Raw genomic sequence first — 22,376 nt, forward strand, 5'->3', positions numbered from 1 at the left:
TTGCTTTCCATGTAGGGACTCATTTACAGAGGTCTATTTTGGAACCCTGTCCTGCCCAGCCTTGACTTTGTCAGTCTGCTGGTGTGGCACTGTCTTTGTTTTTAAATCATATTATTGGGGGCTCGTACAAGTCTTATCACAATCCAGACATCCATCCATTGTGTCAAACACATTTGTACATTTGTTGCCATCATCATTCTCAAAACATTTTCCTTCCACTTGAGCCCTTGGTATCAGCTCCTCATTTTTCCCCTCCCAGCCTCCCCCTTGATAATTTATAAAACTATAATTATTTTGTCATGTCTTACACTGTCGGATGTCACCCTTCACCCACTTTTCTGGTGTCAGCCCCCCAGGGAGGGAGTTATATGTAGATCCTTGTAATCGGTTCCTACTTTCTACCCCACCTTCCCTCCACCCTCCCAAAATATCACCACTCTCACCACTGATCTTGAAGGGATCATCTGCCCCGGATTCCCTTGCTTCCAGTTCCTATCTGTACCCATGTATATCCTCTGGTCTAGCCAGATTTGTAATGTAGAATTGGAATCATGATAGTGGGAGAGAGGAAGCATTTAGGAATTAGAGGAAAGTTGTATGTTTCATTGTTGCTACATCACACTCTGACTGGTTGTCTCCTCCCTGAGACCCTTCTGCAAGGGCATGTTCAGTGGCCAACAAATGGGCTTTGGGTCTCCACTCCACACACACACACACACACACACACACACACACACACACACACACACCCCATTCACAATGATATGATTTTTTGTTCTGGGTCTTTGATGCCTCATATGTGATCCCATCGACACCTCATGGTCACACAGGCTGGCGTGCTTCTTCCATGTGGACTTAGTTGCCTCTCTGCTAGCTGGTGTGGCCCTGCTTTGAGGTGCAAAATGCCGTTCTGCTGGGGCTGGAGCCCAATTAGTGCACTCCCCTTGGGGAGCCCTCCCCTTGGGGAACTCTCACGTTTGGTGGGAGCCAGCTCCGCGCTTGGTCACCTGGGGTGGACTGGGCAACAGTGGGACATTTTAGATTGTTGTTTGGCCCATCTTCCCCCTCTGTCCTTCTGCCTCCCCATCTCCCACCTTCATGTTTCGGTGGGGGGTGGCAACTAAAGCTGTCTTTCGCTCACAGGTTCTCTGATTTCGCCTCATTGTGGAACTTCTTGTTGAGGGAATCCAAAGACCCCTTTCACCTCGGCAGCCCCACACCCCGCTTCTCCCAGCTTGCTCTTTGCTCAGCCCTGACCTTGATCCTCTCAGCCCCGCCGAGCCCAGGGAGACAGGCTCAGAGATGAACGGTGTGCTTCCGTGCTTTTCCGATTCCCATGGGCGTTCACTTGGTTGGCAGCTTCAGGACAAGACGGACGGTGTGTGCCTGCTCCGTGGCACAGCAGCTGGACTGTGAGGACAGACGGAGGGGTGAGGGGGCACTCCAGGAGGGCGCCTGCATGGAGGGCCCGGGGCATGATATGATAGATGCCTGTTGCTTCTTCCCAAGAGCCACTTCTCACTCTCGACCTCATGGGCCTCAAGCTCTGGACCTGGAACTAAAGAAACCAGAGTGACCCGGCACCCGTGCCCTGTGCTGCTCTGCCCTTCCCTCATGCAGGCCAGGGCTTTGGTGGGGGCCATCCTCCCGGCAGGAAAGCAGCGCTTGCCTCAGTCCAAGACAGGCCAGGGCCATTGAGGAAGGCCTGGCTATGTGCCTCTCACCCTTGACTTTGTGGGGTGAGGGGTGGGGGTGAGGACCTTCTCCTGGGCTTCTGGGGAAGGACCTCCTCCCAGTGTCTCCATCCTCAGGTCACCTAAGGAATTCAGACTCCTCCAGGCAGCAGTTAGGACTCCGAAATGCCCCCCAAAAGCATTTCATGGTGAAGGCCCCATCCTGCCCGGCCAGCCCAATGAGGTGGCTGGCTCTGCACGCCCGTGCTGGACGTCAGGGCAGCACAAGGCTCCCAGGTCGGAGGGGACCTCACAGAGCGACCTCACTAGTGCGCTTTCCTCCTCAGGCATTCAAGGCCTTGGTCCTGCATGGGATTCCTTATCTGTGTTTGCTTTCTTAGTCGAAATCCGGGAGCCTGGGATCGAGGAGTAGGAAGGAGCAGCATCCTCTGGGTGGGAGGGGAGCAGACAGGGGCCTCTTTGCCGGGAGGGATGAGTAGATGTTAGTGGAAGACTTTCAGCAGTGACTTTTCAAATTCAGTGGAAACAGTTAGAAATAGATTTATGGAGATGTGTAGTAGTCTGAGTAGACTACAGAGACAAATTCATAGACACTCATGTGTAGAAGAAAGAGCTTTATATACAAGAGCAGTTTTAATATTCAGAAAACATCCCAGCCCAGTCCAGATCAAATCCAGAAGTCCGATAATAGCCCATATGTCCAATACTGATCCATAACGTCTCTTCAGACTCATGAAACACATGCAATGACACCAAATGCAGGAAGATCACATGCCAGTGGGTGGGAAGTCGTGTGGATCCAGTTGTGGTAGAAGCATCCCATTGCTGGCAGGGGTCCCCACGTGGCTCCTCCAGTTCCCAGGTCCCAGGGTCTAACAGCGTAGCACCATGTGTCTTGTCAATGGAGTATCTCTCAGGGAGCAAGCAGAAAGAGTGTGTGTCTCCTGCCTCCAAGGAGGAAATACTGGAGTTCCCAGAATCCTTAGGGGAAGACCATGCCCACACAGAGGTCTCATTGGCTATACAATGATTGACAGGCTAGATGCCATCCCTTCACTCATAATCTAACCAAAATCCTACAAGTGGGCGGCTTTAAGGGGCACAGATTGCCTTCCTCATAGTTTCTGAGGCTAGACGTTTGAAATCAGAGCTCCGGTCCTAGAAATCTCCCTGTGGACGCCGGGGGTTGGGTGTGGGGGGGAGGGCTTCTCTCAGCCTTCCTCTCTCCTTGGCTTCTACATCCCCAACCTCCTTATCTGTCTACACTGTCCCTTACAGCACCCAGGAGGGCCCAGGCCCTGGCGAAGGGTGTCATGTTTGATCAGGCAGATGGGCGGTGACGGAGAAGGCTCTGAGGGAGATGGACTGACCCAGTGACGGCAACGAGGGGCCCCCACGCCGGCGTGGCTGTGCGGGTGATGCACAGGGGGTCGCTGAGTACAGGGACTCATCCGACCTGCCTTCCAACAACTTTGCACTCCGACAGGAGTCGATGTAGACGCCGCTACACTAGGGCGACACCATTCCCATAACAGACAGCCCTGCCCCACCTGGGACCCCATCCACAGGTATAGGGTTCAACCCATGTGGGCGAGAAATGCATGTAATTCCTAGTATTAGGAATTCCTTGTTCCTGCCCTGCCCTTCCCGTGGAAATTTCAGAGAAATCATTAAATGCAGACATGTGGGCCTGGGAGGGAATCGAGAGCGGGTCCACTTAGTGAAACTTGCCCTTTAGGGCATGTTGGAGTGCTGTCTTGATTCGTGCCTGTTTTGCTGGCCGCTGTTGTTCCGTCAAGCGGGTGGCCCAGGGCTGGGCCACAGCCACCTGGCACTTTCCCTGTGGTGACACACAGAGCTCGTGATCCGGAGGGAGAAGCTCTGGCCCCCTCTGATGATCCTCTGCTTTGCCGTGCCTCTGTGTCCCTGGCCATGGAGGCGGCTTGTGGTGGGGCTTCGTGATGCCTCACGGACCAGCTGACTCAATGGGCGGCTTGCCGTCTACCTTCCCTGGCCTGCTGGCAAAGGGCTGGCGGAGGCATTCGGAAACGGTTTAGGTCGGCGTCTGTGTAACAGATGGATTGGCTGTGCTATTTGGCTTGGCTGAGGAGGGAACAAAACAGACCAGGCGGATGTAATTTATTGTCTTGTCCACTCTGTTGGTTTGCAAATTTCGGAGTGTGAAATCTCCCCTCTTGGCTTTAACTTATCAATCAAGCTTTGGCTGCTGGATTCCTTGCTGTGAGCCTTCGCCCAGCCACCCTCAGGGAGCTCCGCAGTGTGGCGTCTTGACCCAACGTGCTGCTGGGAGCTTCTCTTCCAGGCTCAGCCACAGGGCCCAGTCTGTCCTCCTCCTGTGGCGTTGAGAGGGTGCGTAGGGATCGGCGAGCCACCTCGGGGCCTCTGGGAGTGGGGCCGGGGAAGTGGCAGGAAAGTGACATCAGAGGCCGCGCTGCCTCTCTCCCCGGCGGGGCACATGCTTCTCTTTGTGTTGTGGCCGTCCAGTCTGCGCACGCCCGCACCACAGCTGGCCGCCTGGAAGCAATTCCAGATGTGACCCAGCCTGAACTGTTCCCAGCCTCCAAACTACTGGCGTCCTCGACACCGTCTCCTCTTCCGAGGACAAGTCACACGATTATCTTCAGGGGCAAACGTGGTAGGAGTTCCTCGAAGCTCGGGTGCCTCTCACGGGCGTCTCCGTGTCTAAGAGGCGCGTGGTCTGAATCCCTGGTATCCCTCGTGCTTCATTCATTTCTCCGACACACACCCTCCCCATCCCCAAAGGCCTAATGTAGGTCAGGCAACGCGACCAATGGCAATGCTTTATTTCCAAGTCACGTTTCTCTGGGCGAAGAAGACTGAACCGCCCTGCCCTCGAGGAGCTTGTCCTCTGGGAGAGCCGGACCCTTACAGCCTGGCTAGGCTGACAGGCCAGACGAGCGCCAGTTCTTGAAAAGGGGGTTTGGGAATGGGGATTGGAAAGTGCCTTGGGGAGCGATCCAGGAGCCTGCATCTGCTCCTGCCTCCGGCAAAGGGGAGAGCCCTTGATGAGGCCTTTGCTTTGGCCTTGGCTCCGGCTTCCACAGAATGAGCGGTTCCAACTGAACGATGTCCACTCTGGCTGCCACTCATCCTGTCTTAGGCATGTCTTTATGCTGCCTCCGGGTCTGATCGCCTGAAAGAGGAGGACACAGCCTGCGGGTCTGATGGCCTGAATCGAACACACGACGCTCTTGTCATCTCACTATCCTCAGAGGGTAGGGACCCGCTCTAGACAGTCCACTTAGCTCTCTCATTCCTCGGTAAGCCCCCCTCCCCGGCCCCTTCCAGGTGGCGACTGCAGCCCGTCTGGGTGTGGAGTGCTGACGGCCCTCCTGTTTGGGAGCCTCTCGGCCTGTGGCCGTCAAGCTGACTCCAGCTCATGGTGACCCGCGTGTGCCAGCGTCGGACTGGGCAGCCCTGGGTTCTCGATGACCGATTGCTTGGCCAGAGATGACTGGACCATTCTTCTAGAGTGCCTCTGGGTGGGCTGGAACCTCTGACCTTTCTGTTAGCCGCTGAGTGTGTGAGCCCCGACTCCATTCAGGGACTCCTTCGTGAACCACATCACCCCCACATTTCATGGACTTCCCAAGTGGCATAGTGGTTATGCATTGGGCTGCTCGCTGCAAGGTCAGCAGTCTGAAATCACCCGGAGAAGGTGAAGCTTTCGACTCCTGTAAACAGTCAGCCTCAGACACTCACGGGGGGCAGTGCCACCCTGCAGGGCGGCTGTCGTGGGCATCGAGTTGCGACCAGGGCTTGATTCCCAAGTGACTTTGCAGAGCCCCAATCTGCCTAGCTCCCGCCCGAGAGACTGTGTCATGTTATGTCTTCCTCACTCTGACTCCCCCGCCGTGGCAGACATTTAAAATATATATATTACCTTGATTTTACAATTAATATTTTTCAGTTTTGTCTACCAGACCTAAGCCCCTTAGCCCTTGGAACTGACAACCATGCGGTTGTGTAAAAACACACAACCTTCCGTGTACAGGTCCATCCAGTCAGTCAGAGCTCGTACTGAGTGTCCAGAGAGAAACAGGATCTGGCCTTGGGGATCCACGCGCCACTGGGGAAAGCAGATTTGAGAATAATTAACCAGGGCCCGTGGGAGAGTGCGGGCTGCAGGTGGCCCGTCTGGCTCTCCCCACCTCGGCCAGGGAAGGCTGGCACCAGAAGGGGAGTGAACTGAAGGGGAGTTGTATTTTTAGAGCTGTAGGAGCGCTTGGGAAAGTTGTTGCTGTAGGAGAGATTTTTTTTAAGTCTTTTCAACGAGCTGTTAATACGTGGGGGCTGCATATCTCGCTTCTCCTCATTTAACACTACGTGCTCAGCAGAGAGAGCTCACAGAAGATTCACAAGAACGAGAGGCAACTCTGGCGGCGGTTCTGCTCAGCGGCCATGTTCCTTGGGGTGTATTTGAGAGGCGAGATGGGAGTCGTCGGAAGGGACATCTGTTGGTCTGAGGTGGCATGTGCCCCTCGGGATGTGAGCATCCCACCACGCGGCATGTCTCGTCTGTGGGGATATGTTGATTTGCTTTGGTGAAATCTGGCTTCTAAAAACAAGCTAATTTCTTCATTTGGCCCCAATCTCCAAAGTGACCTTATCTTCAAAACCCTCCCGAGAAGATTCCCAATGGTAATTTTTTGGAACAAACGTGCAGAAAATTACGCACATTAGAATGGCCTTTCGCGAACGGCATATACTTGCGTGTCTGGTGCTCAAATTCAAAACAAACAGCATTTAAAAACCAGAACTGTACCAGCATTCCAAAAGCCCTGATTATATCCACTCCGTTTGTAATTCTATTTAGATGGGTAATTTGTTGGCCCAAAGGCTGGCGAACACACGGCCAACTGTGAGGAGTTGTGTGTCTGAAGCCAAGGGCGGGGCAGAGATGAGTCTGCAGGGGCAAGCAGGGGGAGAGTGGGTGGCAATACGTGCAAGAGACAGCCGCTAGATGCGGACTGTTAGCCCCTCCTCCGAGCTTGATCCCACAGGGGGACCTCAGGCCAGGATGCTGGGGTGGGGATGGGGTGTGGGCTGTGGTCATTGCAGGAGGCCAAGGGGACATCGGAAAGGCAGGGTAGAGTGCATCATAGCTGTCTCCCTTACTAAATGACTCGGGCTTCATTGTTTCTCTCTGCTCAGAGTATCCGGTCAAAAGTGGAGCTGTCAGTCTGGGACCAGCCTGAGGATCTCAACCTCTTCTTCACCGCCACCTGCCAAGACGGTGTGTCCTACCCCGGTCAGAGGAAGTGCGAGGGCCTGAAAATCGGGGATACGGTAAGTCCCCCTCCTCAGTCTGTCGGAGCGCTTGTTGACACTGGCCGTCACCATCCTTCGTTATGATGCATTATGACTTATGAAAACCCCCTGGAGTTTGCACCCTCCCATCCACCTCTGTGTCCTGGAGGAATCTCGTAAGTCTACTCTGTGTGGAGTCTTCAAGGTGGACTTGTTAGAAAGCTCTAGTCAGTAGACAGACCTCGGTGCCCTGCTACCTCAGGCTTCCTGGAGTTGGCATTCTCCCTGGGTCTTTAAACCATCATCATCTCAACTTGACAGGGATGTCATCGGGTCCAAGAGTTCAGGCTGGGAATCCGAGGGAGTGGTCTGCCTCTCCTTCCAGGTGTCTAGCTTGCTCTGTGGTCGTGAATAATGTGAACCGTACTTTCCCTTTCTGTGAAACATGAATAAAATCACCCATCTCGTCTGAGTTGATGAACTGGACTAGAAGACTCTATAGCAATGGAGGGCACTCGTGCCTGGCCCAAGTCAAGTAAACAAAATTAAATGGAGAAGAAACATAGTCCGCTCAGATGCACACCTGTGCCCCAAACCAAGGCTCTGAGCGTGGGCGCAGGGAGGAGGGAGGATGTGTGGGAAGGAATGCAGGGGCAGAGGCAGGCCAAGTCCTGAGGGAGAACTGGGGATCACTGCTACCAGAGGAAGACCATTAGATCAATCCTTGACTTGCCTGGTTATCAGTTTCATTGCTTAGAAGATAGAAAAATCAGTAAAGGAAAATTCTTTTCTGCTCTTAAAATAATCAGGTAGGAAGTGGGAAAAATTATAAGGACCTTAAAATAAAGAGTCCAATCTCTAGGCATCTTGAGCTCTCACAATGGGCAGGGTGGGTGGAAGCCGAGGGCCCTGGGTTCTAGGTATAGGTTGCGTGGCCAGTTAGATCACACCAGTGGTTTCCTGGGATTCTCTCCCATCTCCTCTCCCAGTCTGCTGTTTTATCCTTCCTGGCTGGGGTGACCTCACGTGCTAAGACCAAACGATGCTCCCCGAGGTTCTCAGTGGAGGAAGTTCTCGGGCTTTTTGGAGGAAGATCAGTGGAGCTGTCTCCCTAGGCATCTCTGGGTGGATTTAGACTGCCAACCTTTGGTTAACGAGGGTGGGTCTTTTTTGTTGTTGTTTCCAAGTACCACTATCTTTTTAAAAAATCATTTTATTCGCGATTTGTACAGCTCTTATCACAATCCATCCATCCATCCATCCATTGTGTCGAGCACATCTGTACATTTCTTGTCCTCATCATTCTCAAAGCATTTGCTTTCTACTTGAGCCCTTGGTATCAGCTCCTCATTTTCCCCCTCCCTCACTGTCTTCCCTCCCTTATGAAACCTTGATAATTTATAAAATATTATTATTTTGTCATATCTTACACTGTCCGATGTCTACCTTCACCCACTTTTCTGTTGTCCGCTCCGCAGGCAGGAGGTTATATGTAGATCCTTATCATCGTTCCCCCTTTCCACCGCACCCTCCCTCCACCCTCCTGGTATCAGCACTCTCACCACGGGTCTGAAGGGATCATCTGTCCTAGATTCCCTGTGTTTCCAGTTCCTATCTGTGCCAGTGTGCATCCTCTGGTCTAGCCAGATTTGTAAGATAGAATTGGGATCATGATGGTGGGGGGGTGGCGTAGAGGGGAGGAAGCATTTGAGAACTAGAGGAAAGATGTATGCTTCGTCATTGCTACCCTGCACCCTGACTGGATCGTCTCCTCCCTGCGACCCTTCTGTAAGGGGATGTCCAGTTGCCTACAGATGGGCTTTGGGTCCCCACTCCGCACGCCCCCTCATTCACAATGATATGATTTTTTGTTCTTTGGTGCCTGATACCTGATCCCATCGACACCTCTTGATCACACAGGCTGGTGAGCCATATTTTTTGACCGACCTTTCAGAACTGAGGTTGATATCGGTCTCATTTAGCAGTAAGTAATATTAGTTTACAGTTAACGCAAACTCTTTAAGAGAGGCATTTCCGATAAAATTCTACTTTTTAAAAGTTGCCAAATTTTCCAGTTGTTCGCGTCGATTGTGATGATTACCTAACCCAGATGAATTTTTACAAAACACTGAGATACTTTGCAGAGTTTTAAAAAGAGGCACGTGAGAAAAATGAGAGCAGAACATACATTACCAAAAATCCCAGCGCAGGTACGTGAGTTCTGTAGCTGTGCAGGGGAACGTTTGGTGCAGTGTATAGAAACCTACAGAGTGGTTCATGATGGACACCCAAACCGAGGAGCCTTCAACTTGGAAAACTAGTGGATACTTGAAGACACATTGCAGCAGAAGCAAGAGAGTGAATGTGTGAGTCCGAGTGGACTAGAGAAACAAAGCAGAGACACTCTTGTGTGTATAAGAGAGAACTTTGTATCAAAGAACAATTGTACATTAAGAAAACACTCCAGCCCATCCCAGATCAAGTCCTTAAGTCCGATATTAGCCCATACATCGATACTAGCCCATAAATTCCTCTTGAGAGGAAAGTCTTGTGGATCCAGTGGTGGTGTGGCTCCTCCAGCTCCAGGGCTCTGGCTGCAATCCGCATCGCTCCACGTGGCTTGGCATCAGGAAGACGAAGCAGAGAGAGAGTGCGTCTGGCCTCTAGTGAGCAATTTTTCTCTGCCACAGCTCCAAATGAGGTCATCAAGCTTCAACCAGATTGACAGGCTAGACTCCACCCCTTCGCAAGATGACAGGAGATCATGTAACTGCCACAGTGAAGTTAGCCCTCTTTAATCAGACACACGCCATACAAGACACATGGAGTTTGGGCAGCTCTTGACAATTTCCAGTGACATCCCAATGAGTCAGACAAATAATAATACGGATGATGACAGCCTGGGGAGGCAGACTGTAGCTGAGTAACCATGCTTTCTAAGAGAGTTCAGAAGCAACATAGCTGGAGGAGAGACTACCGTGAGGGCCTGACAGGTACCTGTGGGGAATGTGTTCAGGTTTAATACTGGCTGGTGTTGAATTCAGGGAAGACCGACTTAAACGCTGGGAGGTCACAAAGCGAGAGAAACTAGTTTATCTCATGGTGCAGGGAAAGCAGAATTAGTTTGTCAGCGTCGTGAGTAGGTTGCAATCCTCAGGGTTAGCGGCTTGCGTTTAGTTTGGAATGTTCGTGGCGTAAAGGGCATCGGCATGGTTTGGTGTTGAGCCTGTGCGCAGGAGCACACACACCAGTCCAACCCTCTCGACAGGTACAGTTCAGCCACTTCGGTTCCATTCCTCAAGTGGAGCCACCTTCCCCACCCTCCTTCCCCAGCCTCTCCCCCAATGATCATGAGCTCCCTGTGCCTTGATCCAACACCCACAGGTCACCGCCATTGAGCTGATTCTGACGCACAGCGACCCTGCAGGGCAGGCTGGAACGGTCCCTGTGGTTTCTGAGACCGTCACTCCTTAAGGCAGTAGAAAGGCTCACCGGTCTCCCTCGGAGAGGCCAACACGTAACCTACTCCCAGGGCTCCCTTTTGCCTTGCTAGCTTTTAAGAAAAGGACCAGGCAGCTCCCAGTGGCTCCCACTTCCATGTGGATAAAGTGTTCTTTTCAAGAGCAAGCAAACAACAACAAAATATAATTTGCGTTAATGGAAATACTTTGAAACATCGGAGATAATGGCTCCTTTATGTGGAGCCAACCTCACCTGCAGTTCTTTCTATTCAACTGGAAAAATAGCAGCCAGTCATCAGAGTGAGCTGACCTCAGGAAGGTCAGAGGGCCTGGTGTTTCTCCCCAGTAACAGCGTGAAAGAGATCTTCTTCTTGATGCAAGCAATGGTAACCAATGCTACTGCCTTAAGCAAAAGGGGCAGAAAGTTGGTCTAAGAAGACTGCAGGAGCCAGGAGGGAGATACAGTCGCTCCTGAGAAAGACTGGAAGCAACTGGATGGTTGCCACACTGCAGCGGGCCCTGCCCCTTCTCCTGTGAGGAAGGGTGTTCTCTACACTGACAGGTGAGAACGGGAGTGTTAGGTAGTCAAGCGTGGGCGCTGGGGCGTCCATTACGCATGCCCAGAGGTCCGAGCTGCAGAAACAAAGGAGTGGCACACTGCACATGCTCAGAGGTTCAGGTTTCCCACCAGGTACACCTGGGTGGGCGCTGCACCTGGATTGGCCCACCTAGGCCAGGTGAATTCAATTCAGCCAATGGGGTCAACCACGTCTCCCTGCAGAATAATTGAAAAGGCAGGAGCCCGGAGTCGACCGCGTGACTGCGAGCAGTTTCCAGGCAGGCTGCAGGTTCGTGAGCAGCCCTGCAGGTGCCTGTGTAAGCCTGAAACTTCTAACGCTCATAAAACTCACTTGGATCACAAACCAGGCTTCGGCGTGAATTCTTTCTCACGCGGAGCCAAGGACTGAGGTAGATCCCTCCCTCTGAGAGATCTAACAGGAGGCCCGAGTTTCATTCAATGACCAAGTACCAGGGAGGGGATTCAAAGCCAGCCTTTCTGACTCTGAAGCCAGCAACCTTATTTTAAAGACTCATTGCAGGACGCATAGGAACCCTGGTGACATAGTGATTATGTACTGGGCTGCTAACCACAAGGTCAGCAGTTCTAAATCACCAGCCGATCCTTGAGAGAAAGACGTGGTTTTCCACTCCCGTGAAGAGTTCCGGTCTCAGAAACCCACAGGGGCAGTTCTGCCCCGCCCTACGGGGTCGCTTTGAATCACATGGCTGCGGGGCAGGGAGTTTGGGTCTGGATCAGGCTTTTAAAGCAGAACAAGAAAGCAATGAAAGCCCTCCGCTTGGGGAGAATACAGCTTGGGGAGGGCCTTCATGGGCTGTTAGGGCATGTCACCCAACCTGCAGCTGGACAGGGGACCATGGCGCCACCCTCTCTGCCGATGGGCGGTCTGGGATTTGGGCCTTACCCACGGTTATTCAGCCAATAAGTGATGGACGTATACCAAGTCATACCAAGGCCTCTTCACCTTCACGCCAAATCAAGTCATCCTCTCACCTCATTCCCCCCTCATTATTCATGTGTTAATCCCCTTGTGGATGCTGTTTGTTGAGCATGTAGCCTATAACGAGTTGGGCTGCTAGGTGCACGGAAGATGAGGCTGTCTCTTTAAAGATTTGCAGCCTTAAGTAAAGCACCTATGAAACACACACTAGTCCTCTGGTTCCCTGAGACTTCCTCACCCCCCACTACCATGACCCCAGTGCTGCCTGTCACTGGGGGCTAAGCCAGAGCATGTACACAGGTACAGGTAAGAGCTCACGCACGCAGATCCAGGTCAGATAAACCCTCAGGAACAGAAACAGGGATACCAGGAGGGTAGGGAGAAGATGGGGATGGGGGTGGGGTGATGGGGTGGAGGGAGACAGCAATTGGTGTAAGATATATATGAAAATAACAATTTATCAAGAGGTCACGAGGATGGGAGGAGGGGAGGGAGAATAAAAAGAGAAGCTGATACTAAAGGCTGAAATAGAATGTAAATGTTTAGAAAATAATAATGGCAACATAAGTACAAATATGCTTGATATAATTGATGTATGGATTGTGATGAGAGCTGTAAGAGCCCTCAATAAAATGATCTTAAAAAATATATATCTACAGCCTTGGGAACTTAACGGGACAGCCCTCCTCTGCCCTGTAGGGTGATCTGAGTGAGAATTGACTGTGGCAGTGGGTTTGGTTGGGGCTTTTACAGGGCACCCCTTACTGTACTAAGAGTTTTGCCGATACTCTGAGCTCCCCACAGCAGCTTTGAAGATAGTCAGCATTTCCCCATTTTATGTAGATGCATAAGCGAGGCTCAGCTGAGCAACTAGTCAAGGGTCCTTATTCCCCCACCCGCACCCCAGCTGGTGAGCCGCACAGCACGCACCAGGACTCAAACGTGTGACTGGCGGATGCTGGGCCCGTGCTGTTCCCTTCGCCTCGCTCACTTTGAAAGTAAAACCAGCCCCAAGCAACCCCTTTTTAAAAAACACATAAATTGTGGCTAGCTCACGGCTGTGCACAAACAGGCCACTAAAGCCCACCGTTTGCTGGCTCCAGGTATAGAGCATTAGTATTTATTCATATGAGTAAGGCCTGGCCCTCAGCATGTCATCACACCGTGCATCTTTTGGGGACCTTTGTGAGCTTTTGGACAAGTGTTTCAGATCATGATTGAAGCAGTATTCTTTCAAAATGGTGTACTATTTTGTAAAATAAGAACTTGAAATGTAAAGACTGTGCTGTGAGAGTTGTATATTTCAAAAACTGAAATCTTCTGGGGGAAAAAATCAATAGGTGCTGAGATAGTTAAAGTTTATTGTGCCAACCTGGCCGATAAACACCTGTGGGGTTAATTGAAGGGTGGAGAGATAAATGGCTCAGTGAGCCTCGCCTTTCAAGTTCTTGGGTCTCTTGTTTTCTGATGGTCGGACCAGGGTGCAGCTGCCTTAGCCAATTTCCTGCTTCAGCTGGTAAGGGTCACTTCCTGCAAGACATTCCCAAGGAGAAGCCTACCCTGGACCTACCCTGATATAGTCCTGCGTGCTGGAGCACCCGTGTGGAGACCCCTGCCAGTGCTGAGATGCTAACACGTTCACTGATTCGGCTTTCCTCCTACAGTTGGCATCATTGCGTGCGTTCTGTGAGATGGAGGAGGACTTTATGGATTGATGTTGGACATAAGAGCTAATGTTGGACTTGTAGGCTTGGGGAGCACTGGGTTGGGATGTTTTCTTGATGTGCACATAGCCTTTATATAAAACTCTCTCTTATACATGAGTTTCTGTGGATTTGTTTCTCTGATGTACTCAGACTAACACAGGTGGTATGATTGCCATATCGATGTGGACCTTCTGAGTGTCCAGATTTTGATTTTTTTCCCCGGGAATACTTGGGCTAGGATCTTTTATATTATCTATCTATCGAGAGAGAGGGAGAGAGACCTGACTCAGAAAACGCAAAGGGAGTTTCAAAGGGACCGCTCCCAACACATAGGAATGGTTTTAGAGCCCTGGAGCCGTGTGAGAGGAAGGTGCCGCCCCCTGCCGGTTCCTCTGTGTGAGGCTGGCCAGAGCCTTCCTCCTGCTCTGATAGGCCGAGGCCAGGTCCTAACCGCAGAGGGGCCCACGGCAAGCCTCCACAGGGGATCGTTTGTTTCTTCACCCTCTTCTTGTGTTGCTGTCTCCTGTCCAAAGGCCGCAGCCGCATGACCCCTGGTCTCCTGCAAGGGCTGTGAGGCCTTTGTTTTCTCTTGTATTAATTAGTCTGGGTTGACTACGAGAAACAAATTCCTAGACACTCGTGTGTATAAGAGAAAGCTCTATCTACAAGAGCAATTGAACATTGAGAAAACAGCCCAGCCCAGCTCAGATCAAGTCCGTAAGTCCGATATTAGGCCATGTCCTATAAATTCTTCTTCAGACTCACGCAACACATGAATGCAGGAAGATCACAGGCCAGTAGGTGGAAGGTCTTGTGGATCCAGTGGCAGTGGAAGCATCTCAGCGCTTGTAGGGGTCTCCACATGGCTTCTCCAGCTCCAGGGCTCTAGTGTAGCTCCATGTGTCTTCACCCCTGTATCTTGCAGGGGTGAGTGTGTGTCCCGCCTCCAGTGAGCTATTTATCTCCTTAGCACCTCCAAATGAGCTCCTCAAGCTGCAACCTGATTGACAGGCCAAACTCCGCCCCTTCCCTCTTCAGTCTCAAATGGACAGCAGATTATGAAACTACCGCATCTGTGGATAAAGACAGGCTGGCCCAGGGCAGCTGCTGCTGTGCTCGGCAGCCCAAGTTGGATGTTATGCTGCTTACAAGGGCCACACCGAGCCACAGAGGTGCACTTTCCTGAGCCTGGATGGGCCTGGGCAGAACCGGCTGCGTATTTAGAGAGGCCACATGTGAAAGAGCCTGCTGACGGCCCTGGGTAAGCACTGGGCTGCTGACCGAAAGGTGGGCCTTTCGAACGTACCAGCTGCTCCATGGGAGACAGGTATGGCCACCTGCTGCAGTGAAGTTCTAGCCCTGGAAACCCAGTGCAGCAGTTCTGCTCTACTCTGTATGGTCATTGTGACTTGGCTACAACATAGAAGGTGGCCCCTGGGAGGCGAGAATGATTCGTACTTGGCGATTTGAGAACAGTGGATGAGTTGATCCCAGCGGGAGCTACGGCTGATCATCCATTTCCATAAAGGTCACAGCCAAGAAACCCCACAGAACTCCAATCGATCTGTCGTCCCTGGGGTCCCCGTGAGTCGGACTGGACTCCACCACAATGGGCTTACGGGTCTTTTTCTGAAGTGAAAATGCAGGACCCTTATTAAAAAATTATTATGATTTTCAAGGTAGCTGTCAAAGCAAAACCAAACTCACTGCTATTGACTCATAGCGACACTACAGGACAGAGTAGAACTGCTGGCATGGATTTCCAAGACTAGTCCTTTTTTTTTTTTAAGATCAATTCTTTATGGAGGTAGACAGCCTCATCTTTCTCCCATTGAGAGACTGCTGGGCTTGAACTATTGGCCTTGTCGCTAGCATTTCCGTGCATAACCCTCTATGCCACCAGGGCTCCTTGAGATAGCAACAGCAGAGCTTTAAACCAAGCTCGGGTCCTTTCTGAGCCCCAGAACCCTGTCGGACCTCCTACGCTGCATGCCGTGAAGCCTACTCTGGTTGGGGCGGCATTGGAGGCTTCGCCTCAAGTCCATTTTTTGCTGAAGAAGAGGCTTCTGCCCATGCCTCTGATCCCTGAGACAGGAGAGGATCCTACCAGTTGGCACCAGCCTGATTCTCTTCTGGGCCAAAAGACAAGCCTACTGTCTCACCCCTCAGCTTGAACGGTCTTCCTTCAAAGAGTTTTCTGGCGGGCTTCTCCCCTTGTTCCAAGGTCGTACATTTCACAGCTTGGCCACGGGCCCTGCTGAAGTCCAGTCACGTTCAGTAACTGGTGGCGTGCCAGATGCTCACCCAGGATATAAAGATGAAGAAGATAAGAACGAATAAACATGCAAATAAGTCAGCCCCAGGGGGTGCTGGGAGGATGCAGAGGGCAGAGTGGGGTGGGTGTGAGCTGAGGCTCAGAGGCTGGGTGTTAGTTCTCCAGCTGTAAGCTGGAGGCCCGGCTGGGCCCGTTGGGTGTGTAGCACATAGACAGAGCAAGGTGAAAGGTGTGGTGAAAACAACCGAGGGTGAAGGGCGGTATTTTAAGAGGAGGGGGTAGGGATTGGGGGCAGAGTGATCCGAGCTGGGGCTGAAGCTGAGCCAGAGTAGGATAAATTTGCTTATGAAAGGATCTGGCCACTGTTTGGCAAGTGGGTTCCATTCTCGGATGCCTAGGTGGGGCAGGCCGTGCACAAGTCAGAGAGTGATGGGGGGCTGGACGGATGGTACAGGGCATAGCTGAAGGGCTGGGGCATTCACCTAGAGAAATGGGTTGGAAGAAAAGTGGACAGGGGTAGTGGTGTCATCAGGTGGCCCAGGGGCCCGCACATAGGGATGGGGAAGGCAGCCTTGGGACACATCCTAGTGACCTAGTGCGGCCGTAATAGAAATACTGCTTGTGCGTGGCTCTGAAGAACAGAAATGTAATCTTACGGTTCAGAAGGCAAGAAGTGGTTCTGGGCATGATTCTAAGGGAGGCTCCTTCATTGTCTGTTTTAGCTTCTAGTAGCTGCCAGCAATCCCTGCACTTAGAGATGCGTCTGTGTCTATTGTCTACTGTGCTTTCATAATTGAGCCAGCAGCTCAGCTCTGCTGTGAGTTGAAATCCATCCAACAGATTTTGTAACTCAGAGGTGATTGGGTTTAGGACCCACCCTACACTGGTATTTGGCCTCCTTAACATATAAGAAAACCACCTGCTTCCAAAGAGGTTCAGATTCACACATCCAAGGGTTGGGATTTCAACTCGTTTGGGGGGTGGCATGGTTCCGATGGATAGCAGGACAAGAGGGTTAAAGTTTCAGCCAGCTAGGTCGTATCCTGTCGGAGGGGAGCTTATGCTATAGGTTGTATAGGAGCTCTGGTGGTGATGTGGGTGAATTTTGAACTGCTAACCACAAGGTCGGCAGTTCAAACCCATCATCTGCTCAGGGGAGAAAGATGAGGCTGTCAGCCCCTGTGAATAGTGACAGTCTCCAAAACCCTGTATAAGCGATGAGTCAAAATCGACCTGGTGGCAGTGAGTTCAGTTGGTGCTTCTGTGACTTGATCGTGTTCCTCTGGGTTCAGAGATCTGTCGTCAAGGAGCAGGGCAGGCGCCAGGAGTTTTAAGGGACAAAGATGTCCTCCAAGAGAACCGTCACTTCGTAAACCTGGAGAGCCAGACTTGCCATGAGATTCTCTGTTCCCATGAGTTTCGCTTTTTCCTGAATCCTTCTTCATGAGTGGGCCTGGCCACTGGGAATTGGTTTTCTCATTAGGTGGTTCTGACAAATCAGTATGCAAGTGGCCAGTCGTGTGGCTAGCACAAAGGGCCCAGTGAGCCCCTGTCATGGCTTCCCACGGTGGCCCTGCCACCCCTCTGGAGCTGTATACCCTCGGCCCATCCCCGGGGCTTTGTCTCGTTGAGCTCCGAGTGGACTTGGCATCTGCTCAGCTCTGGGTATGGGGGGTTGGGGTGGGGGCTGAGCAGCTCTTTGAAAGGGCGGCTCGGCCTACAGCCCTGAGGGGTAACCAGAGGCATCGCAATGAGGCTTGGAGAACAAGACGAGAGGGTCTGAGGGGCCTCTGGAATCTTGGCGTGAGAGACTGGAGAGTCTCCGGAAACTGGGAGCCTTCAGTATCAGTTGGCCTCCCTGGTGATCTTGGGAGCAAGGCAAAGGAACTTGCATTCCATCCATCTGGGATTCTTTTCTGATCCCATGGGGGAAATCAGAAAATCCTACCCTCAATGAGGAGCGGGAAAACAGGCCGTCCTCCTGGTCCCCGAGAGCTTTTAATAGCCTTCCCAGGCCCTGCAAGGCCTGCTCTCCTGCCACTGAGCTAGGCTGGGCCGGGAGCATATGCCCAGGCCTGCTTGAAAACCAGGTCTACCTCACTTTCCTGGCCACACCCACAGCATGTGTTCCTAAACCCAGCGCAGACGCGTCTGCCGGGAGCGCCTCCACGCAGGCAGCTCTTCCTGGGGGAGGCTCCTGCTCGCAGAAGGGCACTCCCCACACCTATTTGAGAATGAAATGCGTTAGGCTGCTGGTCCAGGTTCCACTTTTGCAGTGTCATCCATTTCTAAAGGTTCTTTCATTGAGCAGGTCCAGCGAAGTTTGTTAGCAGATGGTCACTTCAGGGCGAATCACTCTCCTCTCGGGGCCTCAGAAGCAGGAAAACCCAGGGACTGTGCCCTTAGCCCATCCTGGGTGTGCGGCCTGCTCACCAGAGGGGGCCGCTGGCAAGGTGCTCATCCCCACCCTGCCCTTGACTCTCATTTGTGGGATCTCACTGCCTGACTACCTGGCAGAGCTGCTGAACCATCAGAGAAAGGGCTAGCCTTCTGTGATGGCCTCGTGGACTCCGGAGGCAGACTCAACCTCTGTCCCCCGGCTCACCTTCAGGGTCAGGTGCTCCCCGCCCCAGGCACGAGTGGGCCCCACCCTCACTCACAGCCGAGTGGTTTGCGGTGGCGTTTTAGCAGGATATCCGTGCAGCCAGTCTGTGGGTTTCCACAGGGCTGACACAGCACTGCTCTGAGGGGGATGCTGAGTGATCGGAGCCCCGCCTGGTTCCTTTTCTCAGGGGGAGGAGGAGGATGAGGAGGATGAGGAGGAGGAGGGACAGATGGAGGAGTTCCGCTCCATATCCTGGGCCATAGAGCCAGGCGTCGTCCTGGCTGCCCTCGTCCCAGCCATGTGGGACCTCACCGCGCCACCAGCTGCGCCCCAGCCAGGTCCACCTTTCTTCCCGTTTCCAAGGCAAGCCTGGGGAGTTGGCAACACTCCCTTGCCTGCTTCCTTTGTGTAGAGAAAAAGGGTCTGCAGGTATGGGGCATGTGTCTTCCGAGGGAGCCCTGCAGCCAGCCCATCAGGGCCAGGGGCTGTCAGTAAAAGGCTCAGCTGTGGGAACCACTGCGGAGGTGAACGTGGGGCACAGAGATGCTCGGGGTATACCTGTGGAGTCAGACCAGCTGGAAGGACTGGTCATCTCATCTGTCTTCCAGCAGAGAGGACACCTGCCCATCAAGAGCTGGGCAGTTGGCCCGAGTCCTGATGCCCTCCAGGGTGGGCGCTCACCCCCCAGAGCTCATGGGTTCAGGCGGCACCACTGTGACTGCTGCATCTACAGCACTGGGCACAAGGGGAACCAGGGCCGGCTGCTGCCTCGTGGATTCTGCTCAGAGTGGCCCTGGGAGGGTCAGAGCAAATCACTGCTGCGTAGGGTCTTCCATGGCAGGTGCTTCCGAAGTACACCAGGCCTCTTCCCACGCCTCTCTGCTTCAAACCGCCAACTTGCGGTAGCAGCTACACACGATCAAAAGACTTTGAAAGTGGGGTGGGGTAGGAGAGAGCTCTATAGTGCAGCCAAGGCTGAGGAGAGGGCAGAAGGGGGATAGGGAGGTTGGAGGAGGAGGTGGAGGAGGAAGAGGAGAAAGGAGCCGGGTGAGCCTTTACCTGCTTCCTTTGGCCTTTCTGCACGAGCCCATTTCTTCGGGGCAGTGAGGGTTAAAAGGTGGCATAGTTGGTAACACATTGAGCTGCTGACCACGAGGGCAGCAGTTCGAAACCACCTTCATCTGCTCTAAGGGGAAAAGAGGAAGCTTTCTAGACCTGTAGAGCTACAGTCTCAAAAACTCAGTGGCAGTTCTGCCCTGCAGGGTTGACATGAGTCACAATCAACTCAACAGCAGTGAGTTTGGTTCAGATCACAGCGACCCTATAGGACAGGGTAGAGCTGCCCCGTGGGTTTCTGGGACTGTAACTTTCAATGGGAGTAGTAGGCCTCATTCTCTGCTGACCTTGGGGTTGCAGCCCAGCAGATGATGAACATGAAAGGCCGCAGCACGGTGCTGCTCAGCACCAGTGCACTGAACACTCCCTTCATTGACAAACCACCCAGTGTCGTCGAGTGAGTTCCCAATCATAACCTGGACAGCCCTGTACATCTTGATGGGTGCAGACAGCCTCAGCTTTCTCCTGAGGAGCAGCTGGTGGGCTTGAACCAGGGATCTTGTAGTTGGCAGCCCAATGCCACCAGGTCTCCTTAAGACTAGACACATCCGTGATTCTTGGTCTCTTCCTTCTTGAGTCACTTCAGGGGCTCAGCGTGTGTGTGTGTGTGTGTGTGTGTGTGTGTGTGTGTGTGTACGGACACGCACGCGTGCAGAAGGCTGGGTCAAGCAGCCCTGCTCAGCCATTGGCTTTGGCTGTGAGCCTTCAGGCAATGGAGCTGCTGGTGACTGGGAGGCCAAGGTCGACGTCCCCTTGACACACATGGTCATGATGTCCCCTCTTTTCCTTCTGCCCAGGCAACCTTTGATGTTTCGGTGGAGGCCCGGAGCTGCCCAGGGAGAAACGTGGAGCAGAGGTTCACGCTGCGGCCTGTGGGCTTCCGGGACAGCCTGGAGGTGGGGCTCGCCTACCAATGCACATGCAGCTGCAGCGCCCGGCCGGAGCCAGGCAGCGCCAGATGCAGCGGCAACGGGACTTACGTCTGCGGCCTGTGTGAGTGCAACCCCAGCCACCTGGGCACCCGCTGCGAGTGCCAGGAAGGGGAGAACCAGAGCGTGTACCAGAACCTGTGCCGGGAGGCCGAGGGGAAGCCCCTGTGCAGCGGGCGCGGCGAGTGCAGCTGTAACCAGTGCTCCTGCTTCGAGAGCGAGTTCGGCAAGATCTACGGGCCTTTCTGCGAGTGCGACAACTTCTCCTGTGCCAGGAACAAGGGCGTCCTCTGCTCAGGTAGGCGTCCCAGCAGGCAGGTGGGCTCGGAGCCAGCCATGGGCCCAGGCGCCAACAGGGCATCCCCCGGAGCCTGCCTTTTGCCCCTCCTCCCACTTCCTTGGCTCTTGTGCCAGGGAGAGTCGCCGGCTCAGGGTGGTGATGGACACGCCACTCCCACTGATGTCCTGGGAAAAGCAGTGGGCACGCCTTCCCCACCTCAGGCATTGGGGCGGGCGGGGACCAGCATGTCAAATACAAAGCAAGACCAGGCACCGCCATGGAATGCAGACTCTCAGAACCAGGGGGAAGTCTGCTGTCCAAGCTTTCTCCCCATCTGAGGCAAGAATCGCCCGCATGGTGCACCTGAAAGGTTCACTTCTTCTTGATGACTTCCTGGGACGGGAAGTTCAGCTAGCCCAGTAGAGGCTGCTTCCCATTAGGCATTGCCTACCACTCCTGTAACCAATCATGGCCAGTTCAGTGGCTTAACACACACAGGTTCATTCCATCACAGCTCTAGAGATCGGGAGTTCAAAACGAGGCCTAGTTGGCTAAAAAGTCAGGGTGTCGGCGGGCTGCAGTCCTCTGGTAGCTCTCTCTGTCTCTGCCAGCTTCTACCAGCTGTCTGCAGTCGTTGGCTCGTAGCCCCCTCCTCCCTCTTCAGACAGGTGCACTGAGGCCTGCAGCCTCCCTCTGAGTGTCCTCTGCCTCAGTTGTCACATCTCTCAGACCCTCCTGTCTTATAAGGACCTTTGCGATTGCGTCGGACCCACCAGATGATCCAGGACAACCTCCCCTCTCCAGCGTCTTCCTTTACCCATAGGTTCTCAACCTGTGGGTCTCGGCCCCTTTGGAGGTCGAATGATCCTTTCACAGGGGTCACCCGATTCACAACAGTAGCAAAACGACAATGATGAAGTAGCAACAAAAATATTGTTATGGTTGGAGGGTTCACCACAACATGAGGAACTCTATGAAAGGGTCGCAGCATTTGGAAGGTTGAGAACCACTACTTAGTCTCTGCTGCCAGTAGATGACTGAAGACTCCCTCTTGACCACACGAGCTAGCGTATGCACAGGATGAAGACAGGGTATCTTTAGGGCGCTGTTCGCCCGCCTACCCCAGGCACGTGTAAAATTCTTCCTTGTTGGACACTCGACGCTTGCTTCCCAGTGATGTTCCTTCCACATGAGAACCGGTTGCGATCAGAAGTCGGCTTTGCTGTTCCCTGTTCCCACCTGGGCTGGCCCTGTGAAGCTGGGACCCTCTCCGTGAGCCCCGCGGCCCGCCGCCCAGAGGCAGGGGAAAGCAGGCCCAGCCACAGTGCAGCCGAGCTCCCTCCTGGCCCTCCGCTTCCGAGAAGGCACCGGTAGAAGGCTTGCACGGTTCTTCTCCTTGAAACACTTTTGAGACGTTTACATTTTTGAAGGAACTACAGAACCAAGCCAGCTTTCTGGGTGCCCGCTGGAGGGCTTGACGTAAGAACAGGACTCAACA

The 22,376-nt window shown here is 53.2% G+C and overlaps 1 protein-coding gene across 1 annotated transcript in view; it reads left to right on the forward strand.

Annotated features, from left to right (window-relative positions):
- ITGB5 (integrin subunit beta 5) overlaps window positions 1-22,376 on the forward strand; it is a 141,256-nt gene that overhangs the window by 80,156 nt on the left and 38,724 nt on the right. The window contains exons 9-10 of the mRNA XM_075556310.1: window positions 6,891-7,025; window positions 20,467-20,896. Coding sequence (XP_075412425.1) covers window positions 6,891-7,025; window positions 20,467-20,896 — 565 coding nt within the window. The remainder of the gene's footprint in view (window positions 1-6,890; window positions 7,026-20,466; window positions 20,897-22,376) is intronic.

The sequence above is a fragment of the Tenrec ecaudatus genome, chromosome 8, assembly GCF_050624435.1.
Source record: "Tenrec ecaudatus isolate mTenEca1 chromosome 8, mTenEca1.hap1, whole genome shotgun sequence".
Classification (NCBI taxonomy): Eukaryota; Metazoa; Chordata; class Mammalia; order Afrosoricida; family Tenrecidae; genus Tenrec; species Tenrec ecaudatus.